We start from the raw sequence: 12,427 nt of genomic DNA on the forward strand, positions 1-12,427 counted from the left end.
TTAAATACCATTATAACTTTTTCTCCTTCCTCGCTTTTACCTATTTTTTTAGGTATCTATTTAGAAGATTGGACATTTATTATTTTATCTATGGTTTAACACATAGATAAAAATGCACTTATCTAGACTATTCACACACACTAACCAGGGTCTAAAGGGATAAGACAATGGCTGATAAGTTGATGTACATCCCCAATGATGATACACAAAATTACCCCTTCTATGGATTACAATTAGTAGTTCAATTGCTTGGACATTAAACTTATTGAACCAACCAATCAAAATTCATAAAGTCCCCAAAGTTGTTAAGCAAACTAATAAGAAAGCGTTATTATAAAACTTTGGGGACTGTTGTAATAAACAGCCCATTGTCCCCTTCCTTCCTGCACACTAACACATAACACAATCTAGGGTAGGCCAATACATTCGGAATAAAAAAGTGTTTTCCCTCGTGGTGCATAGTCACCACAAAACCATTCCCCTTATTTTTGATAAAGAATGAAATAGGATAGGTGGTGTTTTTTTTTGTAAAAGGATTCAAAATAGTTTTTTTTACCATATATAGGTTAGATAGTTTCCTAGATTTTTGTTGTTGCATATTTGACTTTTCTAATATTAGTCTCTGTTCCTTATTTTAAAATGAGCCGTGTACTTGAAACCAGGGAGGGAGGAACATTGGACTGTAAAGGGGGGGGGGGGGGCGTAATGACATAAGCTCTTAAACCGTGAGCAAAATGTTCTAAATATTGAGCTAGACCCTTCAAACTTGGTATATAAGCCTAGTCCTATAGGTATTACATCTAAATGGCAAAAAAATCCAAAAATTTTAATTTTTAGGTTAGGTTAGGTAAGAAAAACCCTGCGGAAATGGGGTTTTTAAGACTTTTTTTGGTCTATTTTGATGTGGAAACTTGCCTTAAATTGTTTTTTCTTAGAGTTTTAACTTAAATACACTGTATCTATTCATATGGACATTATTTAAGATGATTCAGCAAGTCGGGGACCGACCCCAGGGGGCTAGGTGGGTGGCCCGCAGGGGTTAAGTTCATTTTTCCCAATATATTTGTTGTGATACATCAAATTATAGGTTTTTTTAGGTCAAGGAACTCAAATTCAGAGCTAAAATAAGCATTAGACTAAACTGAAGCTAGCCCCAGCGGGCTAGGTTGGTGGCCCGCAGGGGTTAAGTGCATTTTTTCTAATATATATCTTGTTATATATGAAACTATAGGTTTTTTAGGTCAAGAAACTCAAATTCTGCGCGAAAATTAGCATTAGACTGACCTGAAGCTAACCCCCCCGGGCTAGGTTGGTTTTCTGCAGGGCTTAAGAGCATTTACCTAACCTAACCTAGAAACTTACTTATATTTTCACAGGTTTTTTTCTTGAATAAACTGTGTCTATTAATGAGGACTTTATTTAAGATGATCCAGCAAGTCGGGGACCGACCCCAGCGGGCTAGGTGGGTGGCCCGCAGGGGTTAAGTGCATTTTTCCCAATATATATATGTTGCAATACATTAAATTATAAGTTTTTTAAGTCAGTTAACTCAAATTCAGAGCTAGAATTAGCATAAGACTAATCTGAAACTAGCCCCAGCGGGCTAGGTTGGTGGCCCGCAGGGGTTAAATGCATTATTTCCAATATAGATCTTGTTATATATCAAAATAAAGGGTTTTAAGGTCAAGAAACTCAAATTCAGAGCTAAAATTGGCATAAGACTTACCTGAAGCTAACCCCTGCGGGCTAGGTAGATTTTCCACAGGGCTTATGTGCATTTTACCTTACCTGACCTAGAAACTTACTTATTCTTTTTGGTTTTTTCCTTGAATAAACTGTGTCTTTTAATGAGGACATTATTTTAGATAATCCAGCAAGTTGGGGACCGACCCCAGCGGGCTAGGTGGGTGGCCCACAGGGGTGTAGTACATTTTTTCTAAAGTATGTGTTGTCATACATCAAATTATAGGTTTTTTATGTCAAGAAAATCAAATTCAGAGCTATTTTAAGCATTAGACTGACCTAAGGCTAACCCCCGCGGATTAGGTGGGTGGCCTGCAGGGGTAAATTTTCCAAATTATGTGTTGTTATACATCAAACTACAGGTTTTTAAAGTCAATTTGGAGCTAAAAAAACACAAAAGCAACCTGATGCTAGTTTTTTCGTGGTATGTGGTATACATTAAATTAAAAAATTGTATTCTATTAGCATATTAAATTCTTCCACCGCTAACATTGTACTATCAAAATTGAAATTCTTTCAAATATATGCCATATAAATGTAGTTTAACCAATTAACCAGGAAAAAATATGCAGTTTACTAAATTAAGTTCAAATGCATTTCGTGAAACTACCCCTTTGAATTTCTGGATCTAAAAAACCTATAATTTTATGTATGACAACTAAAAATGCACTTAACCCCTGCGGGCCACGCACCTAGCCTGCTGGGGTCTTAAATCTTAAATAATGTTCTAAAAAATATACACAGTTTATTCCAGAAAAAAAACATAAAAAAACAAGTAAGGTTCTAGGTTAGGTTAGGTAAAATGCACTTAAGACTTGCAGGCAACCCACCTAGCCCGCTGGGGATAGTTTCAGATTAGTCTGATGCTTTTATTAGCTGTAAATTTGAGTTTCTTGACCTTAAAACCTATAGTTGGATATATGACAACACATACTTTTAAAAAAAATTCATTTAACCCCTGAGGGACACCCACCTAGCCCGCTGGGGTCGGTCTTTGACTTGCTGGATCATCTGAAATAAGGTCCTCATGAATGGACAGTTTATTTGAAAAAAACCTAAAAAAAAAATATTAAATGTAAGTTTCTAGGTTAGGTTAGGTAAAATGCACTTAAGCCCTGTGGGCTACCTATCTAGCCCGCTGGGGTTAGCTTCAGATTAGTCTAATGCTTATTTCAGCTCTGAATTTGAGTTCTTTGACCTAAAAAACATATAATTGGATTTATCACAACATATATATTTGGGAAAATGGGGGCCACCCACCTAGCCCCCTGGGGTCGGTCCCCGACTTGCTGAATCATCTTAAATAATGTCCATATGAATAGATACAGTGTATTTAAGTTAAAACCCTAAGAAAAAACAATTTAAGTCAAGTTTCCACATCAAAATAGACAAAAAAAAGTCTTAAAAACCCTATTTCCGCAGGGTTTTTCTTACCTAACCTAACCTAAAAATAAAAAATTCTGGATTTTTTTGCCATTTAGATGTAATACCTATAGGACTAAGCTTATATGCCAAGTTTGAAGGGTCTAGCTCAATATTTAGACCATTTTTTCACGGTTTAAGAGCTTATGTCATTACGCCCCCCCCCCCCCTTATATTATCTCATTTGTTGACATATAAACTTTGCCATTTTATTAAATCTTAGTTTTTTTTGTACAAACAAGCAGAAACCTAACTCTTTCATTGACAATTTTGGTCTACAGAAGGGGTAGTTTTATTTATCATGATTGGAGGATTACATAAATATATTGTTCATTGTCTTATCCCTTAAAATCCCTGAATTGAAACATTCATTTGCATGTTACCAATCCTTCAAGTGAATTTCAATTTTTTAGAATCGATGCTACTCTATGAGATTGTCAGTCTGTCCGTCTGTCTGGTTGTTAGATATGCAGTGTTCTTGAATCAAACAACCGTCTTAACATGAAAATTAGAAGCGTAGAGAAATGACTTGAAGTTAATAACAAAAAATACGAAGAAAGCTACGCTTGTGCCAATTGTTTGTATCCTTACGCAGACAATTCAACTTTTCACTTTATATTCACGAAATTAAAAGTATATTTTAAGTAGCTTTTCCATTACTAGATTGGCTATGCTTTATGGTGGTAACCAGTATTGTCATTTATCTTTCGGGGAAGGTAGGTTTTTCTATGCCTTGTACTCATTATAACCTAACCTAACCTGAAAGTAATAAACAAACAATCGAAAAACTAATAATTTATCTAAAATATAGGGGGGGGGGGGGGTATCTGTGTTCAACAAGGTACTTTGTATTAAAGCGTCGTAAAACTTTAAATCTTTCTTCACATAAACCAAGAGTTCAGAGTTTCTGTTGACAGCGAGAGCAACAGACAACATAATATCTGCTGAGCTGTTAAGTGTTACTTTTGCTGTAGTGCGATGCAACTTGTTTAGGATAGTTACTATACTGGTCATTTTGGACGGCTGTAAATAACTCAAAAAAACTAAAGTTTATCACTAAGGGCACTTGTGAAAAGGTTTAGTCGACCCACAACTTTACATGACTAGTTTTAAAAAGAAATAGTTCAATTATTTTTACTTGAGACGATTTCTCTTTGGAGGGTGGAGTTTCCCACCTAAATTAGTTTAAAACCCTTCTTAGGACCTATGAATAGCTTCACTGTAAAGGAGAACCATATCGGTCCAGTGGTTAGCGGGATCCTTTGGTACACACAATCAGACAGATAGTCATCATGTTACTTTTATATAAGGATATTATTATAGTACACTGTTTCTTACTCTCATGGACGTAACATAACTTAACCTTTAAATAAGGAAACAATGACTTAGGTAGGATATTTCATTGTGTTCTTTAAAATCTCTTTAGTTATTTAGTACATAATATTTCATTATTTATATGCAAATATTTTTCGTAGAAAATTATACAAAAATAAATTTCTAAGTTGTCATCCTTGTTATTTTATGCAATTTTGCACTCGCAAAAAAGTAAGTAGGCCTTGTTTTAAACATAATTTTCAAAGGTGTACATTCATGTACGCATAATAGCCTGCAGAGCATTTCGATTTTGCATATTACTAAAATAGCTAATAAAAAGGAAGGATCGTGGAAAGAAAACTGAGTAGCGGGTTTCGTCGTATTTATATAGTAACTTTTGATAGGTTAGGTAAATGTTAATGATTTCCCTGCAGGGTTAGGAAAAAAGGCCCGCAGGGTTTGAGCCCCCCGCAGTGGCCGGAAATAGGAGAAAAGCTACTGTGAAAATACGACGAAAACCGCTACTTCGTTTTCCTTCCATGATCCTTTTATAGTTAAGTTTATGTTAAAGTATGGTTTGTGCTGTTGTGATAAAATGCGATTATGATTATTTGCTGTTTTGTTATATTTTTGGAAATGAATACACACCATTTTTAACTTGTTACGTGCCTAATTTAGACTAGTAAATATGGGATAGTATGACAGTGTGATTTCAATCTGTATTTCCACCCCAAGGTACTGTTACACTACTATATTTTGAGTTTTTAGGAAGAGCCTTGTCTGTAAATAATATAACTGAATTACTAAGGAGTAAGGAATAGATTACAATTAAAAAGCTAAAAATAGTGCGTTAATGACTAGATTCTAATTTATACCAACTTATTTCGATACAGATTATATACTCTAGGACGTATGGCATTTTATCCTAACTTAACTGTATGAAATATGAAAACACATGTATCTTACCTAGGTGTACTTAAATCTTTCCTTAATGATATTAGTGGAAATGTTTAGACACTGAAGGTTTGTTCAGTCCAATATAAATATAATACAATTCCTCAAAATTTAAGGCAACGAATAAGAGATCGAATCTTTTAACTTTGGGGTCTAATATGATTTACAGTCCCATATCACCTCGATCTCTTGGTAGACCTGTCTTAGCTTTTAACCCTACAGGCTCCAAAGCCTTTTCCTATCCATTTCTGCATGAAATACTCTGATGCAGAAATTACTCCGTTATGATTGGGCGGGGACAGTGGCCTGGTGTTCCTACGGATCTGTCATATAATTTTGCACTGAATAGCATAAAAACGAGAGGGGACTATGGGCTGTTTATTACACTAGTCCCCAAATCTTTATGATAGTGTTTCCTCATTCGTTGGCTTTAGAACTTTGGGGACTTTAGTGAATTTTGATTGGTTAATTCATTAAGTTAAGCTTTCAAATGTTTCAACCACTAATTTGAATTTTTTTGTATCATCATTGGGGATTTACATTGTACATAAATTTATCGGCCATTGTCTTATCCCTTTAGATCCCTCGATTTGCGGTAAAATAAAATTAAATATCTCATAGCTATAGATGATCAGTTTATTTATTTTAACTATTTGCGAAATTCTCCCTTTAGTAATTTAATAGTCTGTCTGGATGTTTTTTTTTCAAGATTTGCTAAAAATTTGAATTACTTATTAGTATTTAAATATGAACATTGCCAATGTAAAGTAATCCTTGATTTTTCAACACAAATGTACAACAATAGTTTTTAGCTAAAAATATAATACCAAATGAGCTAAGGGAGGGAGGTGACATTGGACAGTAAATTACGCTGGTACTTGAATTTTTAGTTAATATTTAGTTACACAGTAAAACCTAAAGGGATTTACAAAAAAAATATTTTACCTTTTCAGATTATCTATGATACAAAGTAGCTGGATGTTTGTCCTCCGTCTGAAGCTTAAGATCTCAGTAACCAATAAACCGTTTAGAGTCTACTCTTCAGGGAATACACCTAGTGGTCCTGTGGTGGTTTTAAGCTATTTAAAGGGGTGGGACACCCCCAACCCCCCTCACTAAAGATAGAAAAAAATATCCCCCCCCTATTTAAAAAAAATATCAGTATTTTATTTAAAAAGTATTTTTTTGATTGAATCGTCCTTGCTAACTATAATCCAATTTAATTTTTTGTTTCAGTGTCCTGTTGACGACCCAGCGTCAGATTTTGACCTGAACTCTCTGGTTGAGGGAGTAGTGGATGATGATAGTGATACTCCCACTGCTACAGAGGATAATGTTGATACTTCTGGATCTATTAAGGTAGGCGTGATTGATATATAGTTAGGTAATTTAGGTAGATAGAAAGTCATTTTAGTGTCTTGCTCATTAATTTTTTTATTAATTAAGGATCTTTGGGATAAGAAAATGGCCAATAAGTTGATACTCATCCTCAGAGATGATTAATATAATTTAATTGCCCCTTTTGTAATTGAATAATTTGTTTTTAAAAGTTTGGACACTTCTAGTTAAGAACCAACCAAATAAAATATCCAATGTTTTTAGCCAGTGAATCAGATATTATTATTAGTGATGGCAATCCGTCGAATTTTTGGGCCGGATTCGGATTCCGGATTCCTAAAGAATCCGTCAAAAAAAGTGGCGGATTCCTTGCGGATTCCGGATTCTTATTTTAAAATTAAGTGCTACATACATATGTCCTAAAAATCAATGTTCTTGGTGTTCTCTATAATTTCTTCCGAGAATCGAACCAGATTTTAAAAGATATTATATATAATGATGAAAATCTTTGCCTTTAAAGAGGAGGAGTTGAAATGAAAAAACTCAAAACGCTAATTTTAGCCTACCAAATAAGAATCCGGAATCCGCTATTAAAAAACGGATTCCGGATTCGGATTCCAAAATTGGCCAAAAATTGGCCAACCCTAATTATTATGATTATAAAACTCTGAATAATAGTTAATTGTCAAATGTCCCCTTCCTGCCTGCGTGAAAGGAAGAGGCACCCTTTCCCAAAATAGTTACAAACCTTCCAAGGATTCACTAAAAAGGCTCACGGCAAAGCAGAACCATGTCAGTCCAACGGTTAGCGAGATCCTTCTCTACAAACAGACTTTTAGACTTCTGTTTCTTTTTATATATAGATAAATGAAATTTACTTAATATTTTTTCTTGAATAAATCCATGGCTACGTCGTCGTATAAGGGTCTAATCTGCAAGATACTTCTCTCTCCATTTGTATGGATATCCTAATCTTAAAGATAGGTTTAAATGGTCGTCTCTCTGCATTAGGCTGGCTTAATTTTGGGAATATTTTTAATTTATCTCAAAATATGTTTCTTACGATAAAAAATATGGGTTGAAAAGTTTAAAACTACTAGTTTGGAAACAGTAATGTTTTTGAGCCAACAAATAGTTAACGTGTTATAAAAAACGTTGGAACCAAATTATGCTGTCCAATATTTACTCTCTCCCTTTCTGAAAATGAAATACATTTATACGCATAAAGAACAACTTTAGAGCAGCTTTCCTATATTTAGGGTATTGTCCATACTTTTATACGTCCGCTTACACAAAAAATAGCTGAAAATCTGCCTTGGACTAAAATCATTATATTAAATTTCAAATTCAGTCGTTTTAAACAGTTTCAAAATATTAGATGTTCTTATGTTAAAATCGACCCAGCCTAACATGAATATAATCATGTTAAATCTTTTCCTTTTAAATCTCATTCAATCCCCCCTCCCCCAACCCAACCTTCTACCAAATCCACCATTTGTGCTAAAATTTTATCAGAATGATCAAAATAGCATTTTTTATTCCTATCAAAAGTTTTTGGTCTCTAGTTGAGTTCTTTTAAGTTTGTATCTATGTTTTAACCTTAGATTTACTGTATTATAGTTTGTAGTTCCCATCTAAATATAAAGATAGTGTTCTTAAGATATCTATTGAACAAAATAATGTTGTTTTATTTATTATGAATTTGGATAAGCAACGGAAATGGGCAGCCGTTGCTGTTGTAATAATATGCAGTTCTGATCTGTTGATAATGTGATACATATGCAGAAGTGAGTGCACACCCCCATTACTTTTCAACCTAAATTGCGAGCAAATGTACGTGCCTAGTTTAAGCAGGGATCCATGGATAGGACAATGGTGGATAAATTGTTTAACACTTTTGGTATGTCAGATGCGTGACGATTAAAGAAAGAAAACAAGACTTCCTTAGCCATTAAGGGGACCTATTGAGATCGTCATTAGATTAAAGGGATTGATCATTGTTGATTCTTTATCTTTTCTGTTCTAATCTGTTCTATACCAATTAATCTGACAGGATTAGACAATGGCCGATAAATTGATGTACTATAAGTACATATTCAATGATTATACACAAAATTACCACTTCTGTAGGTTTAAATTTGTGGTTGAAACCTTTGGATGCTCAACTCAATGAACCAACCAATCAAAATTCAATAAAAAACAAAGTTTTTAAGCCAACGAATAAGAAAACGTTATTATAAAACTTTGGGGACTAGTGTAATAAACAGTCAAATGTCTTCTCCCTCCCTTAGTATTCCTCTGGCTTAGTGTGTGTGTATGTTATGCATATTTGGGGTAAGGATTACAATAAGTATTAGAATCAATTGGTGTGCTATGATTTCTGCAAAAACACAAATAGCGATAAAAAAGATTTTAGGGCATTTAATTATATTGAGTCATTACAAGCTTTCTGTATTTATTTTTCTATTCTGATTTTCGACTACTCCGAGACTGGCTAATATAATCATTTTTGTGTGTGTTTTTTTAACCTGATTTTATGCTTTTGTGATTGCACACCAAGTTTGTATTTGTATCAATACAAATTTGAAAAGATTCACACCTTTTCTAACAAACAATTTGATTATGAAAAGATTTTATTGCAATTTAAACAGTTATACCTAGATATGATAAAATTTTCGTAATTATTTAAAAGTGATGATACCCTTATTAAAATTATTTATTACAATTTCAATGAATGGAACAAATTAGTTTTTTTTGCAAACCATGATTTTTCATGTGTAGCAATTTATTTACATCATAGGCCTTTTATGTCTCTTTTTTTGAGAAAATTGACAATAGCATCTAAAACAATTTAATTCTAAATCCTTTATTTGTTTGTTTACCTCTTAATTAATTTTTTGTTTAAGATTAATTGTTACTGAAAAGTACGTTAATAATGAACTGTGTGACCTCTTAAGGATCAAGTGATATACCCTTCAGCTTGAAAACACATGGGAGATAACTCTGCCGTTCTTTTGCTATACTTTAAACTATTTTCTTATTTATTATGCCATAGATTTTTTTGTGAGTTTGAAACTCTTTTGAGAATATGATAATAAGTGTAATTTTACTATGACAATGAAACTGTGTTTATGGCAGTGTTAAAGGTGCGATTTTGCCAGTGGGTAAAAAATATTGCAATTTTACACTAATAATCAAATGGACAATTATACACTTACTTTTTGTCAAAAAAAAACAATGATAGTACTTTTGTTGGTTGTAGAAATAGCACCACTCCATTTGGAATGGAAAGTACATTGATTTCTATTTCATTTTCCTGTCCCTGTACTCCTGATGACCTTTAAATGTAAATATTTGTTAACTTTTTGTTCTTGGCATACTACTTCACCACACATCCAACAAATATTCAGACATTTTTTAAACAACCAACCAATTCATTACAATTCATTAACATAATAGAGTTTAAATGTCAGAGAGATGTTTCTATCTTTTCAATTCATTTAGATGTATCAGTAAGCTATTTTGAGTAGCAAAGTTACTTGAAATGTCTGTCTGTCTGTATGTCCGTTTGAAAAGTTTTAGGGAAATTATTTTTGATTCCTATTTAAGATAAATCATAAAAACGTTAGAATACTTATTTTTCCCTTCTATCACACTCAATCATTCATCCAAATTGTTCCTTTGATTTCATATTGTTGTGTAAACTCTTTGCAAGTTATTTATTGTCAAAATTTATTCTCTTTTATGAAAAATCTTTGTAATGCATTATCAAAAAGACGAGGCATTAACTGACCACTCGAAACTATAATAAATCTTTGTTTAAAGTAAGTAGGCCCAGAAAATGGGCATTCTTACTCATTTTTATTTTTATATTATACTCTTTTGAACTCTTTGCAATGCACTTTCATAAAATACTCTAATAGACCACTCTAAAGTAAAGTTAATCTTTGGTTAAGCTCAGTAGGCCCAGATAATAGGCACACTCTCAATCATTCATTTAAATTCCTCATTGGCACCCCTCAACCATTTAATTATTACCAATTCTCAGTAAAAACATGCCAAAGTGCATTTTCTCAGAAATCAGCTGTTGTTACAATTTAGAAATGTAATTTGCATATTTTGTGGGGGAATGGAATTATGGCTCATGGCTTTGTTCCTATTCAGTGTGTTTAAAGAGCTTTAGTTTTGAATGCAATATAAATGGCATTATGAGGGTTTAAATTCTAACTGTTTAAAACTGTTTAAAAACCTATGCCCTATCTTTTTTGCCAATAGAAATTTTTTTATAATTAAAACAAAGAAGATACCAATAATAATGGTAAACAAAATTGTTTTTTAAGGATTTTAGTTTTTACACAATGTCCTCTTTAGCTCTCTTTGATGGTTAGGAATAATGGATCTTAAGGTTTAAGTCAATGGACGATAAAATAAAGTACATTCCTAATGATAGTAATCTAAATCACCATTTTATTAATATTAAGTTTGTAAAATATTAAGCCAAACAATCAAAACTCAAAGATTTTGTCCTTAAGGATAAGAGGATTTGTTTATAAAACTTTGGGTACCAGTACAATTTACTCTTCCAAACGGGCAATAAAAATTGGAAAAGAACAGCTAATAGCCTAATAAGATCCTGAAAACCTGTTGAAAATATTTGTGGCGCCTGGTAAAAAAGTAATGACATACATATTAGGGTGTGCATTCACTTCCTCATACTATCACATCTATATTGATTCAAAAGAACACAATGGTAAAGAAACAAGTGATGTTTAATGATAAAAGAATTGGGCAGTTTGTGCTATTTTAATAATGTACGGTTATGATGATTTCATATTGATATCAGGGATCTAAAGGGATAAGACAATGGCCGATAAATTGATGTACATCCCCAATGATGATACACAAAAGTACCCCTTCTGTAGATTAAAATTAATGGTTGCAAAGTTTGAACACTCAACTTAATGAATCAACTAATCAATATTCACTGAACTCAAGCCAACGAATTAGAAAACGTTATTATAAAACTTTGGGGATTAGTGTAATAAACTGCCCAATTCCACTGCCCATTGTCCTCTCTTTTTGTATTGAAATACATGTGCGGAAGTGTAACCACACCACAGATATTCTACATAGGCCTTTTTTAGTGTTTTTATACAAAAAAAAACAATTTTAAATTTGCAAAAAATATGATAAAAAAGGATATTTAATAACTATCTTTTACGTTGGAACTGATAAGGATAAATAAATTTACCCTCCAGTATTGATAAACAAAAATACCCCAAATGTAGGTTGAAATTAAAGTTTAACTTTTTATAGACCAATTATAATCAACCTGAACCCCAAACTCTGATTGTTATAAGCATAAATAAAATACTAATCTTAAAAACTAATTCATTTCATTATTTTGATCATAAAAAAGTCATACATAAAAATTCCTATTATTTTTCAATTTATATTATTCAGATTTTCTTTTTTTATCTTTTTTATTCGGACACCAATTGAGGCCTAAATAGTAGTGCATGTCATTATACGGCTTTGACTAACTAACTATTGCGACTACTACAGTTTTTCATGGATTAAATATTTAATAGAAATTCTTTATTAATGGCAATTAATCAATGGCAGCTAATTTGCAACTGGAGAAAATCCAATTCAC

The 12,427-nt window shown here is 32.7% G+C and overlaps 1 protein-coding gene across 3 annotated transcripts in view; it reads left to right on the forward strand.

Annotated features, from left to right (window-relative positions):
- Nucleotides 1–12,427, forward strand: part of LOC145304022 (uncharacterized) — a 528,912-nt gene that overhangs the window by 279,234 nt on the left and 237,251 nt on the right. For all 3 annotated transcript variants that reach the window (XM_080145773.1, XM_080145774.1, XM_080145775.1), the window contains one exon: nt 6,670–6,792. In XM_080145773.1, the coding sequence (XP_080001899.1) occupies nt 6,670–6,792 (123 nt within the window). The remainder of the gene's footprint in view (nt 1–6,669; nt 6,793–12,427) is intronic.

Source organism: Acartia tonsa, chromosome 13 (genome assembly GCF_053477335.1).
Source record: "Acartia tonsa isolate MP-2025a chromosome 13, ASM5347733v1, whole genome shotgun sequence".
Lineage (NCBI taxonomy): Eukaryota > Metazoa > Arthropoda > Copepoda > Calanoida > Acartiidae > Acartia > Acartia tonsa.